Source organism: Aulonocara sp. 'chitande type north' Nkhata Bay, linkage group LG7, assembly GCF_057382095.1.
Source record: "Aulonocara sp. 'chitande type north' Nkhata Bay isolate Kocher_YH1m ecotype deep benthic linkage group LG7, A_spYH_male_GT1.1, whole genome shotgun sequence".
Classification (NCBI taxonomy): Eukaryota; Metazoa; Chordata; class Actinopteri; order Cichliformes; family Cichlidae; genus Aulonocara; species Aulonocara sp. 'chitande type north' Nkhata Bay.
In genome coordinates, this window is record NC_141350.1 from 67655520 (window position 1) to 67680825 (window position 25306).

General features: G+C 42.6%; 3 protein-coding genes across 3 annotated transcripts; 2 read left to right on the forward strand and 1 right to left on the reverse strand.

The window, feature by feature from the left end:
* The first annotated feature begins 422 nt into the window (after nucleotides 1-422).
* On the forward strand, nucleotides 423-3166 carry LOC147326781 (uncharacterized). The gene is made up of 2 exons (XM_086302681.1): nucleotides 423-578; nucleotides 1262-3166. The coding sequence occupies exons 1-2, from the start codon at nucleotides 423-425 to the stop codon at nucleotides 3137-3139; spliced, it is 2034 nt and encodes a 677-aa protein (XP_086158807.1). The 3' UTR covers nucleotides 3140-3166.
* A 981-nt stretch (nucleotides 3167-4147) lies between these two features.
* LOC147326782 (uncharacterized) lies at nucleotides 4148-5531 on the reverse strand. The gene is made up of 2 exons (XM_086297800.1): nucleotides 5049-5531; nucleotides 4148-4522 (listed from the first exon to the last, which is right to left on the reverse strand). The coding sequence occupies exons 1-2, from the start codon at nucleotides 5529-5531 to the stop codon at nucleotides 4196-4198; spliced, it is 810 nt and encodes a 269-aa protein (XP_086153926.1). The 3' UTR covers nucleotides 4148-4195.
* A 7848-nt stretch (nucleotides 5532-13379) lies between these two features.
* Nucleotides 13380-16750, forward strand: LOC147326783 (transmembrane emp24 domain-containing protein 6-like). The gene is made up of 4 exons (XM_086302143.1): nucleotides 13380-13805; nucleotides 14030-14156; nucleotides 15947-16119; nucleotides 16356-16750. The coding sequence occupies exons 1-4, from the start codon at nucleotides 13380-13382 to the stop codon at nucleotides 16587-16589; spliced, it is 960 nt and encodes a 319-aa protein (XP_086158269.1). The 3' UTR covers nucleotides 16590-16750.
* Nucleotides 16751-25306: the final 8556 nt, after the last annotated feature.

Sequence of the window (25306 nt, forward strand, 5' to 3'; positions counted from 1 at the left end):
TTTCAGAAATGATTCTGTCCTGTCATGCCACACCTTATGTTTGCTTTTGTTGATAAAAAAAAAAAAAAACTAATATATATATATGTATATATATATATATATATATATATATATATATATATATATTACGGAAGCGTAGAGCTGCCACCCAGGCAAAAGAAAAATACAAGTGTATCACGTTATAACGTGAAAGGTTTATTGTTCTAACAAGATACTTTTCCTGTTTGTACAATATACTTTTCACGTTTGAACAACATAATATCACGTTATTACAATATACATAATTATCACGTTCGTACAATATAAATATTATATTGTACGAACGTGATCATATATTGTACGAACGTAAAAAAAAAATACCATTACAATAACATTTTTTATTGTAAGAACGTAAAACGTGTTGCATTCGGAAACCCAAATCCATGGTAGTTGTGGAGAGTGCACGCTCGTCAGAACTGGCACTTAACTTTGAATGCCCTGCTTTCAACATGGACACAAACACTGATAGCCCACTTCTGAGATTTCTTCGGAATCGTGGTGTACCTGAGGACTGTCTCTTACGAATGCTACAAGAACACGTAAGTGCACTCTTGAGGGGGAAACTTGTAAAACTCGCTTTTTACGAAGTTACAGCGTCTAAAAATGTGACATATTGCTAAGTTAGCAACCACAGCGGTTTTCGCTTCTCTCGCTTTGACTGCGTAAGGACGTAACGGTAGGCTGCATTGGTGTGGATCTTTAATATGGAATGGAGAATGTAAAACAAATTAACCCGCTGTATAAAACTGGGTCGTTGTATGACCACATGTTACTACTTAACCCGTATGCAGATTCCAGGTTTCTTAAATATATCGCTATATTATGTGATGCACAATGTTTCCTTGTTTATCTAAAAACAAATGAATTAAACTGTGTTTATATTGATATTTGTCTTCAATTAAAAAAAAACAGTGAGTTCAACCCTTTGTGCTCTGTGCAACTGAAAGATACGTGAATACTAATTTACTTTTTCAAAGGTGGGCGTTGTATATACTGTAATATTTCTATTAATAACATGTTAGAGAATCTCATTAATGTTGCTGCCATAGAGAGAGGAAAAGAATAAATGCTAAATATTGATGGCTGCCACTAAAATAATAACAGACAATTATCAAAACACATGTGAAATTTACATACATTTTTTTAGTGAGGTACCTCATGTGGTGTGGCAGCAGGTATACCTTGTACTTCTGTATAGTAATAAATATCCCTGTTATTACAGATTGATGCCACAGTGATTGATTTCATGGATGACAAGACCCTGTCTGATTACATCCCAACATATGGTGACCGGATAGCTGCCAGACGGTTCTGCTTGGAAAAATTGAAGGAAAAGATGGGAATCAATGAAAATGAGAAGAAACCTGATCATGAGGAGGCATTTGTTTCTAAGAGAAAAAGAACATATGCAAAAAACAACAAATGGGCTGAGAAAAAGACACGAAAAATTGAGTTAGGGTGGATCCATGAAGGTAAGCAAGTGAGAAAGCGCAGAGGAGGAGGAACAAGGACCTTTGATGTGCCCAAAGACTCCAAAAAAGCTGACATATTACAGTATGCTAAAGATCTTTTCTTTCCAAGTGGAAAAAGCAAATTTGGAAGATGGGAAGTGTTCAGTCATGACATATTAGACTATCAGGAAGAGGCCGTATTTGATGAAGATGTCACAGTTGGAGAACTCTATTCAGCACTTAAAATGGGAATGTTGAGATTTTACTTGTGCACAAGAAGATTTTCCAATGATGAAGATGATGAAGAAGTTTATGATAGAGGGAAAACACATGTAAACAATGTTACACAACTGACTGACTCACATCAAGGAGATGAAGAAGCTTCTCACACTGTTGTGATCTCATCATCAGAATCTAGGAATGCTGATGAAGATGTATTATTAGACACATCTGAGGTAATGATTGGACCCTACCTTGGAGAGCCTCTGCCTTGTCAACTTGATGACACTGTAATAGATGAACCATTCCTGCAGTTTGAGGAAGATGATCTGGTCATCACATCCATTACACTTCCTCCAACAAACACAGCAGTCAGTAGTCCAGAAACATCTATAAGCAATGAAGCAATAATCTCTGCAGGATCATATGATGTTGTCTGTGTTACCATCAAACTTCACAGGGTTACTATTCTGGAGGAGATGATCAGCCAGTTCAAAGATCCAACACTCCTCATACACCCTCTAAAATACACCTACATTGATGAAAAAGGAGCTGACGCAGACGGTGTATCAAGAGATGTGTATGCTGCATTTTGGTCAGAGTTTGTGGACAACACAGCTGAAGGAGAGGAGTTCAGAGTGCCATCACTGTCTCCTAAATGGCAGGAAGAAGAGTGGAAATCCATGGGTAGAATTTTACTGAAGGGATTTCAAGACCATGGATATTTCCCTTGTCGCCTTGCTCCTGTTTTCACAGTGGCACTCATCTTCGGTGAGAATCAAGTATCAGATGATCTGCTGTTTGAAAGTCTTCTCTTTTACCTAAGTCAATCAGATAGGGATCTGATAACAAGGGCACTAAAAGAAGAGCTTTCAGATGAAGACAGGGATGAAGTGCTGGATCTCATGGATCGCCTGGATGTATCAGTGCTTCCAACCAAAGAGAACTTAAAAGGCCTTCTTCTGAAAGTCGCACACAAACAATTAATCCAAAAACCAGCATATGCCGCAGAGAAAATGTCCTTAGTTGCAAGCTACTTCCTAAAAGAAGCTTTTCAAAGCCCACAAGATGTCCTACAAATGTATGAGGATAAAAAGCCAACAACGAGAAAGCTTTTGAAGTTGCTTACTGCCTCTCCCACCACTCAAGCAGAGAAGCAGAGCTTCAGATTTCTGCACCAGTACATCAGAGGACTTGACGATACAGGGCTCAGAAGGATGTTCAGGTTTCTTACTGGGTCAGATGTCATCTGTGTTGACAAGGTTGAGGTACTGTTCACGCCTGTGGATGGACTGGCACGACGACCTGTGGCACACACATGCGGCCCTCTTCTGGAACTACCATGGACATACACGTCCTACCCAGAACTACGAAATGAACTGAACAATGTTTTGGCTGCTAAAAGCTCTTATGAGTTCAGCATAGCTTGATTAAAGTCCATCATGTTTAAACCAAAGAATGAAAGGTTTGCACTAACAATGACTGGCTATGAAGCTCTAAAGTTTGTTAAACCCACAAACAGGAAACACATCATTGTATAAAAAAAGAAAGAGCTTAAATTTCAGGGAAGTGTTTTATTTCATATTTGAATTTATTTTCAAAAATTGTGGATAACATCAATTTGTTTCCACCATGAAAAATGTAAATTTCAGTTTAAATTTTCATACTTAAAAGTTTTACTAGTTTAAATGTTAACTAATTATGTTTAATAAGTTCATATGGTTAGCAGCAAGTGGTGAACTATGCTTATTATTAGTTCTTATCATGTGTCAAGGTCCTTTTCCACAGGTCTGTGGTGCAGTTTTGTAGGATACAAGATGTCTGCTAGAGGGGATGTTTTGTTTAGTAATAATTCAAAAGACTTAATATTAATTATTTTCAAGTATATTTTTTTTACCTTTCCACCAGTCATTTGTTTAGAACATATTTTAAGGGAATAACTTTGGAAGGCAATGTGTTTGATGCAATAGTTGACTGGAATAAAAGACAGAAAATTGGCACATAAGTTAAGTTTTGTAGTGTTTATCAAGAGTCCGTGTTTTCTTCTCCTTGAACACAAATAAAAGGGAGGTTAACATCTAACACTATTTGTTAATTATTAAATAATGCAGAATTTGTACATTTACCAGTTTACAAGAAACTGTTCGTGGATGAATAGCAGTTGCACAATGTGTTCAGTAAAATTGAAAACAATATTTCATGAATGATAATGTATAGGATCAGCAGTTTAAAAAATGTTTTTTTGACAGTCTTAAAACAGAAATCAGATATAATAGAAATTCCGTTAAAAAATAATTGGAAATGCCAAAAGGTTGGAGTACGCAGATTTGGTTAAATATATTTAGACATGCTTGCTTGCTACTATCTTGAACCGAAAATCCAAACAAAATAATAATGATTGTCTTTTCTATTGTTTATTGCACAAATAAAACATTGTACCCAAAAATATATGCGTAAAAATTCCCAAAGCCCAATTATATTTAGGTTTATAAGTCCTTCAGTATATAGGCTCTCAGGAAGAGATACAGTTCAATGGATTCATCTGCTGTGCTTGGTGGAAGTAAGAAGTTCTCTGACATTATAAGGCAACACAAGCTGAAAACGGTTTCATCACAGGTATAAGGTCCTCTCTGTTGACATTCTTGCTTACAAGCATCCACTGCCTCCCGAGAAACCTCTTTCAGATGATCCTGTCCTCCAAAGAGATGAGGGATGGTGTACATGAGAATCGGACGTCCACTTGGAGCAACTGCATTTCTGCTTCTGCGTATTATGTGGGTGTTCCACATATGTGCAACTTGCTGCAGCTCTTCCTATTAAATATTAAAAATTAAAAAATCTCATATCAGTAAAAGAACACATTTCTCTTGGCTCAACATGTTACCCAAAACGGCGCTGGCACGGCTGGCAGCCTTAACCCAATTTCCCTCGGGATGAATAAAGTACGATCAATCAATCAATCAATCAATCAATCAATCAATCAATCAATCAATCAAAAGCACTACACAATGACAGTCGGAAAAACAGAGTTTATCAAAAATACTCAACAACAAGAATAACAGTGGTAGACACGTGATACTTTGGAAAATTTTAAGTAATTATTAAACGTGAATTGTTTTAGACAGTGCGATTTTATGTTTCTGGCCAGTGAAATATGCATTTTTTTTATATCCTCAACGGAGTGATAATAGGGATGGTGCATGGTAGGTGTTAAAGCAAACTTTTTATTCTCTCTCCGTGTCTCTCTTTCTCTCTAACACACACACACACACACACACACACACACACACACACACACACACAATGACTCATTAAAAGAATATAAACATGGTTACATACCTCGATGACGTTCAGGCACGTAAACAATATGAGCTGCTTGTCCAAAAAACATCCAGAAAAGCAATCATGGTCTTTTAGTTCCTGGAGACGATTTATCCAGTGCTGAGCATGATGTCGTCTCAGAAAGGCCCACCAGCCTTCAATACGCTGATTGTGATTGCTGGATCCAGTAATAAAACAGTTTCTGACGTTCGGATCCATAGTCCAGCGCAAGAATCGTTGCATCTCGGCCATTATGACATTTTCTGTTCCCAAATCAGAGCGAATCCTAGCAGGTGTTCCCATCCTCTTTTCAACTTCTGCTATGAAATAGCCAGCAATGACTTTGGGATCATTGTTTGTTGAATAGGCATGAAGCCAAATCATAACTCTCGAAAACCCATCAATAGCTCCATTTATACAGATTCCAAAAGGCTTCAGTTTGTCATAGGAGTCAACATGCCACATGAAATTTGGTCCAGGATTTACATACATGCGTCGCATTAGGCGATTTCTGCGTCGTTGCTCAACACCGTAAGGGTCAAGATATTTCAGTAAATGTCTCACAGTACTCTGCGTGACAACATAACCTGCCTGAATGCAGTTCAGGTGATGTAGTTTGTATCCATGGAGCCTCCCATGTCCCTCCAGTTGATCAATAAGAAATCGTGCCACCTCAATCGGATCGGACTCATTCTTTCTCCTGTACAGTCCCATGCGTTTTAGGTTTCTTCTAAGTGTCCGCATGCTTATCACAATACTGTCCAAACTGCTCAATAACAGCAAAATCTCCCCATGCCTCAATCCAAGCATAAAATAGAACTTAATTAATTCCAATAAACGAGCCATTTTCTCGCACTCTGATCTGCACTGTCACCCACTTCACTATGTTTTACACTTCCGTATCTTTACGGCAATATATCATGCTCGAACAATAAAATATATGTTATAACGTGAAAATTTTATTGTTCAAACAATATAATTATCACGTTCGTACAATATAATATTTATATTGTACGAACGTGATAATTATGTATATTGTAATAACGTGATATTATGTTGTTCAAACGTGAAAAGTATATTGTACAAACAGGAAAAGTATCTTGTTAGAACAATAAACCTTTCACGTTATAACGTGATACACTTGTATTTTTCTTTTGCCTGGGTGGCAGCTCTACGTTTCCGTAATATATATATATATATATATATATACATACATACACACACACACACACACACACACACACTGTATGAAATACACAATGTTGACCGCATGTGATGGAGGAGTCGTTCTGCTGAATATAAAATAGTGGAACAGTTTAGAAAAAACACCTTTATTGCTGGTGGAAAACTGTCTAGCGAGTTTCCAAAACTATCAAAAAAATAACCGCGTCTGTCTCTCAAAATAAAGAGCCAGCCAGTGTTCCCCGGGCACTGTAGAAGGGTGAGTGTTTACAATAGCCATAGCTGGGAGTCTTTGAAGCTGCGCATTGGGTACCTGATCGCAGGCTAACACGCCAAGAAAATGTGTTTTTATTGATAATCATGCCCATCACAGATGTTGGTTCTATAGTGTTCATGACCGTCTTTGTCGTCTCAATAGTAATCCAAGAGCACCTGTCTCATGTTAGATATTTCAATGACTGAATCAAACACAGAATAACACAACACAAGCTCTTGGCCAACGCCCTCAGCGACTTTAACTGCCGTTTTGATGAGCCATCAAGAAGCCTTCACACAATAGAGACACTTTGGACACTCACCCCCCCAGAGCCATCACCTTCACCCTGCACCCCCCTTCTTCACCCTAGACCACCTTCTCCCACTACAACCCTTCATATTCATGAAGCAGATGTGAGGAAGCAGTGTAGCAACTCTTTACCCTATTCAGGATACATCTCACTGTCAATCTGATGTCGGGGATTGTGACGACAGACAAAAGTACATGCTTGTGGAAGAGCGCGTGTCATAGATGCCTAAAAGGAGCAGATAGAAATTTGTCAGGTGAGATGCCAAAACCTTTTTAAAAATCTACAGCAGCATAACAAAGATGTGAAACTTAAAGGTTTGTTATGCATCAGTTTGCTTATATGCAACTTCATTTGTTCAAGATTTGTAAATTCCAGAGGATACATTTCAGGCCAGTCTTAACCTTGTAACAAATCAAAGCCAACCAACCACACGGATTTAATATTTACGTTGTTGCACCTCCTGAGTTGGTACTGATCAGCCTGGCCATGCCCACACTGTAAACTATTCCCCTGCTAAGATAATTTTTCAAACCAGACTGGCTGCATAGATTTCCTTGTTGTTCTTGCAGGTTTCAAAACTACATTCTCTGGGCTGCCAGCCTATTCTCTTTCTTGGCCAGAATAACCATAAGGGTCATATTGTATGAGACCTGATCACCCACATCGAGCCAGTGGAAGATGCTGCGCATGAGATCCTCATGAAGATGAGGAAACTTTATGAACACCTGCTGAGGAGATGTCCTCTGTCCATCATTTCCTTATCAGGTAGCCTATCCTAGCGGACTCAGGGTACACCCTAGATAAGTTGGCAGTTCATCATGGGTTACCAACCACCATTTTCAACACTGCAGTGACTGCTCACACCCTCACCAGAGTCCTGACACCCCTCCCCACCCATCACTTTCACTCAAGACCAGGTACAGTTGCAGATTAGGAGACTCCAATCAGGCGAGTCTGCTGGATCAGACGAGTGGGTCCCTGTGTCCTCAAGTCCTGTGCCCCCAGCTTTTTTTGAGTCTTCCATAAACTGTTCATGCCGAGTCTGCAGAGGGTCCCAGTGCTGTGGAAGACATCACATCCCAGTGGCCCCCAGGATTACAGGCCTGTGGCACTGACCTCCCACATCATGAAGACCCTGGAGAGACTCATCCTGGACCAGCTCCGACTCATAGTCAGACCACATCAGGATCCCCTTCAATTTGCTTACCAGCCATGTCTTGGAGCTGAGGACGCCATCATCCATCTGCTCAATCATGACTACGCCCATCTGGACCAGCCGGCAAGCACTGTGAGGGTCATGCTCTTTGACTTTTCCAGTGCTTTCAACAACATCAGGCCGACTCTCCTGGGTGATAAGCTAACAGCGATGCAGGTGGATGCTTCTTTAGTGTCCTGGATTATTGATTACCTGACAGGAAGACCACAATGTACGTCTTCACCTTGTCAGACAATGTTGATCAGCAACACAGGAGCACCACAGGGGACTGTCCCCTCGCCCCCCTACACCAGACTTCAGCCACTGAACAGAGACCTCCATCTGCAGAAGTTTTCTGATGACTCTGCGGTGGTTGGATGCATCAGCAGGGGCGATGAGTCGACTCCTTTGCCACGTTGAGTTGCAAAGGAGACTTGACCCCTGTTTCAATCCACGGGGTCAACGTGGACCTTTGAGTACACAGACAAACTGGACTGGGTTAAAAAACACCACTGCACTTTACAGGAAGGGCCAGAGTCGTCCCTGAGGTCCTTCAACATCTGTCAGACAATCTCAAAGTGAGACAGGTATGTGCCAACTCCACGTGAGCTGATTGTTCAGAGTGAGTATCACAATAGTCTTTGAGCAAAATGACAAAAAAAAAAGTTTAAAAATCGAGGTAGCGCTACTCTTTACTGGACAAAAAGTGTCCTCAATGGTAGAGGCAAGAGCACAAATAATGAAATAGCTGACTTTAGATACATTTTTAAGTCTGTGTATATAGTCCTTCCCCGGCCTTGTTAGCCTTTGTCAGTTATGCAGATGGTAGTTTTTAAAACAGTTAATGAACAAGAACTGCTTTAGACAAGTTCCTTTGATCCTTTACCCCGAGTCCTAAAGTGTACATTTATTTTCTTACTCATTTTATATTTATTGTTTGTTTACTTGCACTGCTGTAGCTGGAGCCTCGTCGTCTCGTCTCTATATGCTGGACTGTCTGTAGCGGAGATGACAATAAAGTTTACTTTGACTTCAGCAGCGAGCACGCGCACCGAGGGCTCTCGCTCACTTTTCGTGTACAGAATTTCAAAAAAACACATCGATGCAAATTATAAGTCTGTATCATGATGTCTGGTGTTTTCGTGTTTGTTTTTATTTTGTTTTATTTTGCGAGTTGGTTATTAGATGCTGCTCCAGCCACCAGAGAATCCCCCGCCGCCCCGCCCTCTCCTCCCTGCCGCAAGCAGCAGGCGCAGGGCGCCCTTACTCCCAGCAAATGGGCGATAGAAAACCGATCGGTGCCTGTGACATTCCCACTATGCGCTGGCATGACGTCGGGGCAGCATGAGTAGGAGGATTTTTTTTTTGCAGATGCCCATGATGCCGCCCCGGGCAACTGCCCGTATGAAAATCCGCTACTGCATGTCGCACATGGGGCGATTAGGAACCAGTGACACCAACGAGATGAGGCCTTCTGGCACGCCTTAGATTTGCCACCTCAACATGCAGTTAAGGTCTAGAGTCTGGCTTATGAGCTACTAAAGTTTAAATTCAGGTGTGTTGCAGCAGGGACACGTAAGGGTTTCAGGAAACTGGCCCTCGAAGTAGAGGGAAGGGTCTACCATTGCACTGGCTTTGAAATGCTTGTATTTGAGGGGAAAGCACCAGAGTTTGTGGCCCTGCATGGAGCGCAGACGCAAAGTTAACAATGTTTGATGGGAAGATCTGGAGTAGATGCTATCAGCTTTAAATTTTATCAAAAATGGGAGTCCCTAATAAAACATGCAACTTGTTTTAATGTTGTGAAGTGGCTGAGTTAGCGTTGGATTATTTTTATCTTTACGGCTAATATCTCAGCACCTCACATTTGTGTTTTGTCTTTTACTGCATGGTGTATTGTAAAACAGTCTTGATTCACTCTGATGCTGGAAGACAAACTTTAGGACGCAGTATGAGTCTTTATGTCCCTGCTAATGATGGACGGGCAGATTTATTTTGTTTGGGAGAAACACAGCTGTCAGCTTGCAGATTGGCCGTGGGTAAGCCTTTAGAAATTAAAACCTCTATATAAACACTGCAGAACACAAACTTATATACTGCCTAAAAGGCCCAAAGCAACAGCAAGACCCAACAGACACAACAACCTGCTGAAGACTGACAGAGAGAGAGAGAAGCCACACTAAATACACCGGCTCCAGGAGGCGGGATAACAACGCACAGGTGAACCCAACCAAGACAATAACGAGGGTCTTCCTGCAAAAGAGGGAAGGAAAAATCACAGAAAGCCACACGAGAAACTCACTTTGGAAAAAAACCAACAAAACTAAACAGAAAGGAAATCTGAAAGAAACGAACAAAGAAGAGGAAGCTGCTGCGAGGGGAAACACTGGTTACCTGGTGTAGATACATCACAGCAAGTTACAACACAGATGCAAAAACATCCACAAGTCTTTATCCTTGCTATCATAAGCTTATGTTTTTGACTCACACTGAGGATAACAAGGCTCAGGTGCTCCGACGAGACAGTAACGAGGAGGGAAAAGGAACAAAGGAGGGAAAGTCCAAAAAGCCACTTCAGGATAAAAAAGAGGGAAAACATGCAAGGTTCAGAATCAATTCATAAAAATGTATTAATAAATGATTTCTGCTGCTTTTTCATTGTGTGTACATGAAAACTGGGTGTTGGAGTTTGTTTGTCTTCACATCTTTTTTTAGTGGGTTCAAATCTGAGAGCCTGAAGTGATCGGTGGGCAGATTTTCAGGGAGCTTCAATACTTTAGTTTCTGTTGAATATTCTTAATGCTCTGCTGGACAATAAAATGTCCTTTTAATATTTATGTATTTATTAATTTTTCCTTTTGTTTCTACTTATTTTTTTCTATTGTGGCTTTGTTTACATTTTCACATGGTCTTACTGAGGTGATGCAAAGTGAAACATGCTTTCTGTTCGCTTGTTTTTTCGGTCATGTACTCGAAAAGCTTGAACATGGACCTTGAAAGATCTTAAAAAGTGCTTGAATTGGAGCCAGATAAAGGAACCCTGTTTAAAGTTGATTGGGAGGTGATGGAGTCTGAAACCATGTGATCACTGTAAGCTCTGTGATTTATTACCCGATGGACCAGCAACGCCTTCACTGTGTTTAAATGAGAATGAATCCAGCTTTACTTTAATATAGTCGGTACTGTGCAAAAGTCTTGAGCCCTCGTTTCACTCGTTTCTTTACATTTTGCAGGAGAATTGGAAACGGATGCAGCGATTCACTGAAATGTGCAAATATTCATTAAAAATACAGAATATGAGGCAAAAATCTAGTCTTTACAGTTCTAACGAGCTTGAACGTGAATGTTTGGTCTGGCCTTCATCCTTCAGCTCTCTCTGAACTCTCTGAGCAGCTCTCTGGCGTCTCTGTGAGGACCTGCAGGAACACTTCTCCAGACTTCTTGAAGGACATTCAAAGCTCTTCTGCCTTCTGTTGATGATGTTGATGACTCCACGCTGTTTATGTCCTGCTGAGCTTTGTGCTCTGGGACTGCCAGACCATGACTGATAGTGTTATTGTCTTATAGCTCACGTCACTGCTTATATCTGAAGTTCTGCTGGCAGAAATGCCCTTCAGTCAGAAAGGTTGATGGTCAGGATGAACCTGGACACTTCTTTGCACACATGTGTGTCGTATCTTTTGCATGATAAGTACTGATAGAGACAGACGTGAGTCTGTATTTATATTTCTTGCAGCCTGTTAGCACTGTACCTCCTGCCTTTCCAAATGGCTCTTCTGTGTTTCTGTCTCATCGTTCTGCTGATGAACATTTGTCGCCCACCGTGATCTCAGCACGTCGTCCTGGTTCTGGACAGCAGACGTGTGTTGATCTGAGTCCTGTGATTTCCAGTAGTGATTTATTCCCAAGACCAAATCAAACCGTCCTCTGCTGCCGTGTTGTTGCACAATAAAAATGATGCAGCTGTCAGAAACGGTCCGGCCCTGGTTATTGTCTCAGATATGACGCTCGTCTTATCCTGTCGGCTTCTGTCGCTTTCCTTCATTTACTTCTTGTTATTTTCCTGAAATGTGCTCCAGAGTGACAAAAATATGTGCTGGAGTTTATGCTGCACTAAAACCTCTGTGACATCGATGCACTCACTGCTAACAGGAAAGCCAGAGGAGCAGATGCATCCCAGCAAAACACTGATGCAGCTTTTTCACATTAAACTGAAGTGATATCAGATACAGTCCTGATTAAAGCTTTAAGACCACTTGAAAAATGGAAAAAATCATATTTTGCATGGTTGGATCTAAATAAATGTTGTTACTAAGAGAATGTTTTATTCACAAATGCAGACATTTCAAAGCTAAACGACATGATTTTGAAAATGAGAAGTGATATGAAGTGTATGTTAATCACAGAATCATAATTCATACATGATTTCATTGATAGTTAATTATGTTTAACTGCTCAGCACTGATCAGGATATAACCAGGAATACGTTTAAGCTGTTTGATAGATCAGCAAAGATAATATAGACGAGCTTCACACAGAGTCTGTGTGTCTGCGTGTGTGTGTCTGTGTGTGTGTGGCAGCTCCAATTATAGAGCCAGCATTCCTCACTAGTTTGTCTCCTCTCCTTGCATCCTTGTTCCTGATGATGCCCCCCAGCAGACTGCAGCAGCACGCTTCCTGAAGCAGACTGAGTGCTGCAGATGACAAGTGACATTTCTTAAAGAGAGGCTCGACCCTTTTGAATTCTACTCTCTACCTGACAGTCCTGAATGTCTGACCATCAGTTTGTGCCCTGAAGTTCAAAAGCACTCCAGTTATGCAGCAGCACCACGATCAGCAGCACGTCCACCTCTCAATGAGTCCAAAAACAGATGAAGTGTTTGGAGTGCCCGAGTCAAAGTCTGGACTGAAATCAGACTGAGGTGCTTCAGCGTGACCTTAAATATGTGTCTGAATTCCAACAATCCTCCAAATAAGAGTGGACCAAGATTCCTCCACAGTGATGTGAAAGACTCACTGCAGGACCACAAACACGTGACTGCACTTCCTGCTGCAGAGGGTGGAACAACCAGTGATCAGGTTTAGGGGGCAGTTACTTTTGCACACAGGGCAGGTTTGGGGAGAGTTTTTCGCTTTATAAATGAAACCATCATTTAAACAATACTGTTTGTATTCTCTTTATGATCTTTGTCTAGAATGGAAACAAGTTTTATCATGTAAAACATCAATCAGACCATCTTCTCAGCACTACACCCACTCTCCTGTTGGCATATGTCTGCTGTTTCCTGTTCACCAGTGGATCAATGGATTCATGTAAATGTTGAAATGACGGCCATGAGAATAATCTAAATGTACATCCACCACATGGTCAAATATTACTGAACCGGTGGTCCAAACCTCCACAGGATGTCGGGATCTGTCTGTGGAAGTTTCAAGGTTCATTTGTTTGGATCACCTGGAGAGTTTCCCTCCTGCAGGGTTTTCCTCTCTATCAGCAGTGCTTCCATCTGTGCAGCCCGTCCAGTTTTCCCAGCAGAGGAGGAGACATTTCAGGGCTGGTTAATCATTTTTGATCTAACTGCAGCACAGACTCTACTCTCACCCTTCCATGTTTTAGACATGCTGTGCTGGATTCCCTGCTTCTTTCTGGGCTTTTTATTTTGGGGCTCAGCTCATGGGGTTCCCCAGACAAACGCCCGCCCCGACGTCACAGACCAGGAGCTGTTCTGGGGTTCTGACCAGTACGACTTTGCTATAGTGCTTCCTGCTGCTGGGTTGGAGTGTTTCTGGCACTTTGCTCACCGTGGAGAGAGATTTTACTTGAACTTCATGGTAAGAAGAAAACTCTGTGTCAAGCTAAGTGACGCCACCTGACATGTAGTCTGTTTTCCCACAAATGTCAGATTAGCATGGACACCAGCATCGGTACCATCTGTTGAAAAGAGCTCACAGTGGTAACATCAAACAGGATATTTTACACTGACAGAGCTGCTGCTGCTCGTTCCTGCAGTGTGTGGACGCTCTGTATGGTTTTTAACTCTGTATTGGTTTTGTAGGTCCAGTGGGTGATGGGAGTCGGCCATGACAGACACCTGTCTGTCACCGTCAACACTCCGAGTGATCTGTTGCTGTCTACTGTTGATGATGCGAAGGGCCAGATCAACTTTGAGGCTGCAGAATCAGGTAGCTGTCTGTCTGATGGATAGCTCTTCCATGCTGTTATTTCACTTCAGCTGAATGCGATGAACAGATTGTAGGAAATTATGTCTAGATATTCACTTTAACATTAAATGTTGATACAACACAAACTCTCGTAGAGGATGTAAAGTCAGAGAGATACATGTTTTAAAGGTGAGCAGCCAAATAATTATTAAAACACAAAAACACCTTGTTAGCGTTAGCTGGTAGATTAGCATTTGAGATTTCCATTGAGATTTCATCTTTTATTCTCATGATACAGGTCGTCCCACTGCATCTCACCCTGCAGGAGTTTTACAGAAATGTTCAATAAAATCTTCTAATTTTCATCATGTTTTTCTGTAATGGTGCCTGGGTGGTGCCAGTGTTTTAAGTTTGGACATTTTGTTAGTGTTTAGTTTTCCTGTGTCTGTTTCCTGTTTTATTATGATAGTCTTTTGTCCTGTGCTCGTTATGTGGAGTGTACTTCCTGTTTCTTTAGTTTCTTCCAGCCATGTTTTCACCTGTTTCTCATCCTGTCATTATTTATTTGTCACTGCTCATTGTCACGTCATCGTCAATGCCTCGTGCGTGCACCCTGTAGATCAGCGGTCCCCAACCTTTTTTGCGCCACGGACCGGTTTATGCTCGACAATATTTTCACGGACCGGCCTTTAAGGTGTCATGGATAAATACAACAAAATAAAACTAGTACCGGTACCGAAAAAAAGAAAATTTATTCATAACACACGTGGAAAGACCCAGGAAAACCGAGTAAACGATAAAAACGATAACAAAATAACACTGAAAACCGATAAAAACCCTGAAAACCAGACATTTCACACCTGAGCCTGAACTCTCGCGGCCCGGTACCACACGACTCACGGACCGGTACCGGTCCGAGGCCCGGGGGTTGGGGACCGCTTCTGTAGATGTTATTAGTCTCATCATTGAGACTCAACTCTTCAGTCGGTTTCGGCACCGTTCTCTGAAGGTCCCACCACAGCTTCTCCGTCAGGCTGCGGTCTGGACTGGCTGGAGCATTGCACCACTTTGATTCTTTTTCTTTTGGAGGTTTGGCACTCTTCTTGGTATCATCGTCCTGTGGCTGATGGCCTCACATCTGACTCTAGAATACATTTGTATACAGAGGAGTTCATGGTTTACTGAGTCACTGCACGGAGCCCAGATCATCATCCCTCCACCACAGTGCTGACAGCTGGTCTGACATGTTTCGTTTTCTCCTTTATGGACAAACATGTCCACTTTGGTTTTGTCTGTCCAAAGGAACCTGAGCGTTGCTGCAATGTTCAGTTAAAGAGAAGAGGCTTCCTCCTGGTAACCCTTCCAAACAAGTCACACTTGTTCCGTCTGTTTCTATTTGTACTCTCATGAACTTTAACATTTAACATGAGGCCTGTAGAGTCTGAGAATGAGAATTCTTGGGGTTTTGCAGTTTTTCTGAGCGTTTGGATGGTCTTAGGTTGAATTTGCTGGAACATCCACTCCTGAGATGATTGTAGTATTGTGTTAACACACAACTGAATGCTGCAGACCAGCAAACTGCAAAAACGTCTGCATTTGCAAAGGTTCTCACATCTGCCGTTGGATACACCAATCAAATACAACTGATTTTAATTCCTATGGAAACATTAAGGATAAACTCAATTTTCACAGGATTCTGCGATACGTAATAGGTTTGCTTTAACTGGAAAACATTTTGTGTTTGCTGTGTTACTTTTAACTGTGCTATATGGAAAAAAAAAAGAAAAACATCTTGACTTGTCTACTTCCAGGTTTCTATCAGATGTGCTTCAGCAACTTCCACAACCGTTTCGGCTCGATGCAGGTTTCCCTCAGCTTTGGTGTTTACTATGACACCTACCAAGATCCCTCAAAGAGCGAGGAGGAGGAGAAGAAGAAGGAGGAGATCAGCAAAGAGCTGAACAACACACTGAGCGTCATCGAGGTACACATAGCTACCTGCTGTTACAGTTGTTATAGTGTTGTGGTGTCTGTGGCAGTACTGACAGCAGTTGGTGAGCCAAAACAAGTCAAATGTATTTAAACTTCACACTTAAGTTCAAAGTGTTTCACAAAATGAATTAAAAACAGTAACTGGTAGCAGAGGCGGGATTGTTGGAGTTTGACACATCAAAAGTGAATAAACAGATTTTTATACCTGCGTCTGTTCTGCTGTGTCAGACTACGACCCACAAAGTGGAGACCTACGTCTTTCACATGTTCCGGCACTACGGCTTCAGTCGGATGAGAAAGAGCGTAGACTACTTCCTGCTGCAGTCCAACTCAAAGTACATCACCTGGTGGTCGATGGCCCTCAGCCTCCTCATCGTCACCTCTGGGTACCTGCAGCTACTCTTCCTCAAAAGCCTCTTTGTCAACAATACCGGCACAGAGGGCGAGAAGCCTCGATGCTGATAGACTAAAAATAAAAATGTCTGGATGTTTTGTGGAGGAAAGGCAGACACGAACAAATTGAAAAGCAGTGATGGTTCTTTCTCTTTGAATGAATAAATATTAGAAATAATCATGTTGAGACTTTGTGATGCTTTTCCAAACAGACTCGATCAGTTATCTTAACACGTTTTTTTTCACAATATACTGCATTGATACAGTTTGATAACAAATAAAAACAATAACATATATGTGATGGTGATTTTAAAAATATGTAAACATATTATACTGATAGCTACCAGTACTCTCCAGAAACCATTCATCAGCTGTTTGCAGAATCTACACGTTGGCATAGCAATGGGCGGTTGGCGAGGGGTTAAGGACCGGTCTCTAGGCCAGCATGACGGGGCAATAGCAGCTAATCACCAAGCACTTACAACGGGTTGGGAATGATTGGTGGTTCAATGGTTTCCTACAGGTCTCTGGGCCTTTGTGACACAATATGAGTAGACTGTGTTGCCAGTAGGTTATGGGGCTTCTGTGTTCACATCTGCTCTGTATGACATTAAACTCCAAGGACCAAATAAACTGCAAATTTGAGTGTTTCGAGCAGCCTGAGCTTTTAGCTTACATGCACTGGCATTATTATTAAAAATGTAAAATAAAAGATGTTAAACCATGTTTCACATGAACATCCACCACCAGAACACAAAATATATGATGGGAAAGACAGAGGAGCAGAACAAGTTCATCTAGAGGCAGATGTTGCTTAAGGAAGTAGACTAGAAGCCAAGTATAATAAAACTGACCGCATGTTTTAAAAATGCAGGGGTGGTTAGTCTTTAAATGTTAACAAAACAAAATTTCAAGGTTGAGGTTTGAAAAACTGTAAAGTCCAGAAATCAGTGGTTAATGTCACTTTGTTGATAAAGTGTGCTGGTAGAACCTGGAATTGTGGTTTCCTGTTAAAATGTTACCAGATCCAGCATTTATGTGTGACTTCAGACTTTATACATAATAATGACCCAGACTGAACACTGCAGTTATAATTGATCTGAATTTCAGGAGTGGGACCACACCTCCATACACGTCACTTCCTCTCCTATGTCTATATATGTCGCCTGCCCTATAACCTATAACAGGCACTATAACCTGTTCATTATTGTTTCCATGCCCCACCCATCTCGCCTTTTCAAGCCTTTCACTTCTCATTAGTATCTGCACAGCCTGGGACCTGCCTCCAGTCCCCTCTGAGGCCTTCCCCAAACCACAGCCTCAATTCAATCTCAAGCCATTATCTACTAGAAATGCTGTCAAACCTAAAATGAGGACGATAGTATTTTGCAGGCATCTGTATTCAATTCAATTTAATCTTATTTATATAGCACCAAATCACAACAACAGTCACCTCAAGGTGCTTTATATTGTAAATGGTAAATGGCCTGTATTTATATAGCGCTTTACTAGTCCCTAAGGACCCCAAAGCACTTTACACATCCAGTCATCCACCCATTCACACACTGGTGATGGCAGCTACGTTGTAGCCTGGGGCGCACTGATAGAGGCGAGGCTGCCGAACACTGGCGCCAGCGGTAGGCAGAGGGCCCGGTGGGTGAAGTGTCCCAAGGACACAACGACCGAGACTGTCCGAGCCGGGGCTCAAACCGGTTACAAGGCGAATTCCCAACTCTTGAGCCACGATCGCCCCCAGGATATTGTAAGGTAAAATCATATGACCCTGTGAGCAAGCACTTTGGCGACAGTGGGAAGAAAAACTCCCTTTTAACAGGAAGAAACCTCCGGCAGAACCAGGCTCAGGGAGGGGCGGGGCCATCTGCTGCGACCTGTTGGGGAGAGAGAAGGAAGACAGGATAAAGACATGCTGTGGAAGAGAGACAGAGATTAATAACAAGTATGATTCCTACGGTGGCTGGGAAGTGCAAATCACATTTACAACATCAACAACAAAATAATATTTCCGAAAACACTTTTACATTAAAAAAAGGTTTTGACCTTGACTTCCAGGTGTTCTGAGTGTGGTGTTCAGAGCTGCCCACCAGCAGGTTGAGGATTGAAGCCAGAAACTTGGAGATGTTATAGGTGACTGAGTTGATCATGCAGACAATTGGTCTTAAAGGTGCACCCTGTTTATGTATTTTTGGTAAACCATAGTGGTTGGTGTAGATTCCCCTGGGTACAGCCTGTGGTATGAGGTCCGGTCAATAGCCTTGTCTTGTTCTAACTGCTTCAGACAGTCTATCACCCTCTTCCTGTAGCCACTAAAATTTATTTATACAGTAAAACTGTTAATTTTCATTTGTTGCCTCAAGACAACACTGTGCAGTTAGCCCAATTTTTTTCAGGCAATATACAGTAATGCATTTGCATTTGCGTGTAGAGATGTGTTTGTGTGCATTTATATGATCATAGTCAATGTTTATTACTTTACAATCTACTCATAATTACAGGACATGGATGTAAAAAACCTTTTATGGAGGGAAACCAAGGGAATGTGCACTTTCTGTCCTCAGAAAGTGAGGACAGTGAAGTAGAGGAGTGGATCCCTGAATCAGGTTTGAGGGACAATTAGGAGCTCAGGAGTAACTGTGTCTGTGTGTCAGATGAAGAAAATGGCGAGGGGGCCAATCTCGAATCTTTGCAAGAGGGCATTAAAAATATCAGCCAACAAATCTTTGACCTCCGGACGGAGATGAAAGCTGACTTCGACGCATTCAAAGAAGACCTCAGGCGTGAGTTGAAAGACGACCTAAAGAAATTCAAAGAAGACACAAACCAACAGCTATCGGCTAACAAGCTAGCGCTCCAAGAACACGGCGAGAAACTCAAGGAAGCCGAAACACGAGTGGCGGGGCTTGAAAGCTGGTCAGCGGTGGCCTATGACGCGCTGAGACAATCGCTAATGGAGCAAAGGAAACTAACCGAAAGGCTAGAAGACCTTGAGTCTAGATCGAGAAGGAGAAGGAGAAGAGGGCAGTTCGGTAATGAGCTTTGTTGAAAATGTGATCAGAAGAGAGAGGCTAATACCTGATGGCACTGACCCACAAATACAACGGGCTCACCGATCCCTCGGTCCTAAGCCAGGTGCTGATGCCGCTCTCCGTTCCATTGTCGTCTGTTTTCTTCCGTTCAAAACAAAGGAAACCGTCCTCAGAAACGCATGGCAGAAGAAGATCCTCGTCAAAGACAAACCCATCGGTTTTGACCATGATTATACTGCCACGGTAGTACAACAGCGCCGTGCACATAGAGAAGTGAAAAGCGCACTTAAACAAAAGGGCATACGATTCCAATTCTCTCCAGGGTTTAATTAGAGCCCCCGGGCTCGGTGTGAATAATGCAGCACCTGAGCGCACCTGAGCGGCCTGCTCGAGCAGAACGAGGAGCCGCAGGGAGGCCGAGAGAGCACCACCTCCAGAGGGAGAGAGAGGGTGGTGAAAGGGTTTGAAAGAGTAACATCATAACATCTGAAGGTTTTCATGTCACTCTAATGATGTCCTGACAGAACCACGAGGGGCATCAGAAACATCTGTGTCACACCTGTCCATCACTACATCTGTGTTAGTGACACTGCTGGAAGAATCCAGATTGCTTTGATTATTGTTTCCTTCCATTTTGTTTGCACCAACACTGCAAGCATCAGACTAAATCATACTTAGTATGTATGACCCCACAGTACCATATCACCCTATTAGAGCACTTCGCTCTCGCTTTGCAGGCCTACTTGTTGTTCCTAGAGTATTTAAAAGTAGAATGGGAGGCAGAGCCTTCAGTTTTCAGGCCCCTCTTCTGTGGAACCAGCTTCCAGTTTGGATTCAGGAGACAGACGCTATCTCTACTTTCAAGATTAGGCTTCAAACTTTCCTTTTTGCTAAAGCATATAGTTAGGGCTGGACCAGGTGACCCTGAATCCTCCCTTAGTTATGTTGCAATAGATGTAGGCTGCCGGGGGATTCCCATGATGCACTGGGTGTTTCTTCTTCACTCACTATGTGTTAACAGACCTCTCTACACTGAATCATATCTGTTATTAACCTCTGTCTCTCTTCCACAGCATGTCTTTATCCTGTCTTCCTTCTCTCACCCCAACCAATCACAGCAGATTGCCCCGCCCCTCCCTGAGCCTGGTTCTGCCGGAGGTTTCTTCCTGTTAAAAGGGAGTTTTTCCTTCCCACTGTTGCCAAAGTGCTGCTCACATGTCATTGTTGGAGTTTCTCTTTTGTCTCTTTATTATCATAAGGTTCTTACTCTACAATATAAAGTACCTGGAGGCAACTGTTGTTGTTTTTGCTGTATAAATAAAAGTGAACTGAGTTGAATGTAATTTGGTTGAACAGGAAATTCACATCATGGATCTGGAGCAGCTGTGTGATGATGTCATGTCAACATGGACCAAAACCTCTGAGGGATGTTTCCAGAAACTTTTTAAATTTGTGCCACAAATGACTAAAGCAGAAGAGAGCTCAGACTCAGCTTCACTGTCATTCAGCCATTTGACATGATATGAATGAAAAACAGATTCTCTGTCCAGGACCTGGGTCTGAGCGACCCAGGGTCCATGAGCATTTATGACTCTTGTTATATGATATGTGTTTGTTTCTGCATTGTGCTGCTGTTCCTGTGTCTATGATGTTGGAGACCTCACCTGCTCAACCGCCTGCCATAACCACGCCACCATCACTTTACCTACCTGTTGCTGCTGCATCACCGTCCAATCTACCCCCAGTGGCTGCTACACCACCATCATTTCCACTGCCTGCAGCTGCCACACCAGCACGGCCTGCGTGTCACAAACCACCTGCAGTGCTTCGCCATGGGCCATCGGAGCTCTTACGTGGCTGGACCTACTACAAGGCTGTCATCAGATCACTGGCCGGCCACCAGAACTGCTATGCCACAGCTGCCAGACCTGTGGCAGGCCGCTCGAGCTGTTTTCCTGCCGTCACCGTCCATCGGGCCAGCTGCCAAAACTGTGGCAGAACTGTGGTTGATTTTTTCAGTTTTTTGGGGACTGTTTTGACAGCGCTGCTGGACGTGCGGTCGGACTTTGAAACCGTTGGGATTAGGGGCTCTGTTTGCTAGAGGATTTTGTTTTTGCACGGAGAGTGCGGAGACTCGGGAGCAGAGTACAGACACTTGGGAGAAGGCGCGACACGGGAGTCGTGGGAGCGCACTGGAGATTTGTTGTGTGTTACATTTACTTCACTGTAAATCAACGCACTGTTTACTGCACAGAGTCCAGCATTTAGGTCCTTTCTCCCCCACAGTCTGCCACACAGACCGTGACATTCTCAGGTCTCAGTATTGCAGCATGCTACCAAACAACGAGTAAAACATTACAAATAACTACAATTAATAGAACAAGAAATTCTCAAAAATAAGTACTGAAATATGCAAAAACATAAATAACAATCACAAATATATAATATTTATATTTGGTTCTTCTTTATTTTAATGACTATTTACAGATTTTCACTGGAGGCATCAAAACTATGGATGAACACATGGAATTAAACCCTCGGCCTTCTCTCAGCGAGCTTCATGCTGTAGTCACCTGACATGGTTTCACTTCACAGGTGTGTTAACTCCAAAGCTGGAATCCTGGAATTTCTTGCCTTCTGAATCTGGTTGGGACTAGAAGTCAGGGTGGCACGCAGTAGGGCTGCACGATATTAGGAAACCCTGCGATGTGCGATAACTGCGATCAATATTGCGATAACGATATGACTTGCGATAAAATAAATAGCAAAACAAACAAAAAACCCCGAATACATAATTTACGTTTTACTGCAACAGTTTTATTTAAAGAAAGCTGCTGTATTAGCAGTGTAACAACAAAGTGCACTTTAACATTGAAACATTGCCCCCATAAAAATTTTTGGGTCTTCTTTAAGATCCCAGCTGGCCAGCACCTCACGTAATACACGGGCTATATTTTCACTAGTGTGAGAGTTTGGAAAACACACAGTCTCTAGACACCGTGTTTTCAGTTCAAAGTCTTCGGTGAGGAAGAGCACTGTGAAACTCATATATGGCTCCGTTGTACGACTTGATCATAGGTCTGTAGCGTAGTTTTCAGCTTGGCTCAGTTCAAATGTGACGGTCTTGTGTAGGGCTGGGTATCGTCCATGATTTCTAGAATGGATTTGAATCCGATTCACAAGGTCCTGAATCGATTCGATACACGATTCGATTCAATTTGATTCGATTCGATTTAAATCTGGGAAATTTTGCCTCAGTCAGATTATAATTCAGATCAGCACATTTACATATTTTTGTATCTATAAAAAGGAAGCTGACACTTTCCAGACTTTATCACAGGTGTGAGCGTCACAGCAGAGGCCTTTGTGTCAAAGTAGCTGAAGATAAAACACAGAAACACATGAAGGTGGTTTTCCTGGCCTGGATTTTATAAAAATATTCTGCAGTACATCAAAAACGAAAGAAAACCATTAACCAGCTTATGAACATTGCCTCTGAAGTTACAGCGGTTTTATTAGAGACAGCGTTTTGCATAATTTTAAAAAGTTTACATTTGTTCAGAAGCCTGTTGAACGGCAGAAATTAGGTTTTCTCTTTGGAAGTAAGTAAAAAAAACATCGGCCGACAGGCTGTAAACAACGGTAGACTTGTGCGTAACAACCAAGCAAATAATGCAGAAAACAGATTTCGGGGACAGACGGGAAACTGTTCTTGAAGTACAGAGAGAGAGAGAGAGCTGTGCATGAAGTGTGATTTTATCCTGGTGGAAGCAAAACAGCAACAGTCAGAGTGAATCCATGACGATGTTTATGTGAAGCGTTTGGATCTTCTTTTGCTGCTGGTTCGGTCAATATTGTTTGGAGAGAGATCAAACTAACAGCTTTAGAATCGGTGCAAAAACGGCGTGAACACAAAGCGCGGACCCGCCGAAACATCAGAATCAGCGAGCTGTCGGCTTTCAGCCCCGAGCGTGTCCGTGCCGTCGGGTGAGAAAGTCACATCTCACTGATCCTGATCCGTCGGCGCTTTGTGTTTACGTCTCTGTGCAGAATCTGTGTTCTTGCTCTCATTCACTGTTTTAAATGTTTGGTGGTTGTCAAAATTTTGTGAAGTTTCACCTGAGATTCTGGAATTTCAGGCAAAATACATTTATATTAAAAAAATCAATTCAGGATTTTAATGAATCGATATCACGTTATCCAAGCCAGAATCGATATTAATCGATGAATCGATTATTAAAACCCACCCTAGTCTTGCGGCATGTTTCGTACATTTGTGGAATGGCGACATGGGAAAAGTAGTTCCCTGAGGGGATGCGGTATCTCCGGTCCACTTTATGTATCAGACTGGTGAAGCCCTCCCTGCTAACTGTATTTATAGGCATCATGTCTTTGTCAAAAAATGTGTAATGGCCTCTGTTATTTCTTTGTAGCGCTTCCACGTTTTCTCATAAGGAGTTCCACTTTAAAAACTCGGATACAGAGACGGCCGTTGGACTGCGGCGCTCTTTGTCTTAACATTAGCAACATTAGCTAGCCCTGTCTTTCTGGAACTCTTCAAACAGTTCTCTGTGGTCGTGTTGAAGATGATGGTGGAGTCGTGTTTCCTCTGGTGGTTGCCACGAGTGTTCGGCAAGTTTTGCAGAGCACCTGTGTTTGGAGAACGTCGTCTTTACCAAATCCAAAGTACCTCCAAATAAGCGAGGTACTATTTTTTAGCCACGAGTTCATAGTCAGTAGCGTTCTCGTCATGCGTCTCGCTCTCAGCCATTACAACTCCGACTCGTCGCTGCAGCGTTGTTCGCTCCCCACCTACATAGGAGGCGGGCCTCTAATCCATTTGATTGGTTAATGCCGTGAAGGGCTCTGTTCGACTGGTCAAATGTGTAAAGGGGTTTCTTTGATTGGCAAATTCTTTAAAGCACGTGCGTAAACATTTTAAGGTACCCAATTATCGCGGTTTGCGCCGTCTTTTGCAATGGGCCCATCGCACAGGCTGATATTGCGATGACAATAAATTTTTTATTTATTGTGCAGGCCTAGTACACAGCTGACAGCTCTATTTGACAACTGTTAGAATTCATATTATGGCAAGAACCAATCAGCGAAGGAAATGTCACGGGGTGAAACGGGACAAGTTATTTAGAGTTTTATTGTGCATGTTTTGCAATGTTTTATCTGTTTTAATATTTTAATATTGTATATTGGGTTTGTTTGTATGAGCTTTATTGCATGTTTTTATCTTATTTAAATTGAACACCTGTCCTGTAAAGACTCCGCCCCTACCTGATAGTAAACTGATCACACCTGCGAGAGATCCCAGAGAGGCCAATAAGAGGGCCTGGCAGACCATAGAGCAGCGGGGGGAGAAAAAGCTTGAGAGAAGGCTTGAGAGGAGGAGAGACATGGCATGGTAACCGGTGTGGGCGACGGCCGCGCAGAGCGGCACAGAGGCCCGGCTATAGGCAGCTGGCCAAGGCGTGCGGCAAAGGAGAACGAGACCAGAGATCGCGGACGACCGCGCACTGGAGGGAGTGATCGGAGCTGAGCGGAGAGGTCTGTGCTGGTGTTGACGGGAGGTAGCTCCTCGCCGAGAGAGGCCCACGGCAGGGGATAGAGAGGCAGCGGGATGGCGCCTTATGTCCCCGGGACGGCGAGTCTATGGCTACGCGTGTGAAGCACAACACAGTGGTGGGCGGAGTTAGGAGCTCTGCCCATCTGGGGTAAGTCCCGATTCATCCC

Coding starts and splice junctions, on each gene's coding strand:
- LOC147326781 (XM_086302681.1), top strand. CDS start 423: ATGGTAGTTGTGGAGAGTGCACGCTCGTCAGAACTGGCACTTAACTTT. Junction 579..1,261: donor TACGAATGCTACAAGAACAC/GTAAGTGCACTC, acceptor CTGTTATTACAG/ATTGATGCCACAGTGATTGA.
- LOC147326783 (XM_086302143.1), top strand. CDS start 13,380: ATGTCGGGATCTGTCTGTGGAAGTTTCAAGGTTCATTTGTTTGGATCA. Junction 14,157..15,946: donor CTTTGAGGCTGCAGAATCAG/GTAGCTGTCTGT, acceptor GTCTACTTCCAG/GTTTCTATCAGATGTGCTTC. Junction 16,120..16,355: donor ACACACTGAGCGTCATCGAG/GTACACATAGCT, acceptor CTGCTGTGTCAG/ACTACGACCCACAAAGTGGA.
- LOC147326782 (XM_086297800.1), bottom strand. CDS start 5,531: ATGCGACGCATGTATGTAAATCCTGGACCAAATTTCATGTGGCATGTT. Junction 4,523..5,048: donor CGTGCCTGAACGTCATCGAG/GTATGTAACCAT, acceptor AATATTTAATAG/GAAGAGCTGCAGCAAGTTGC.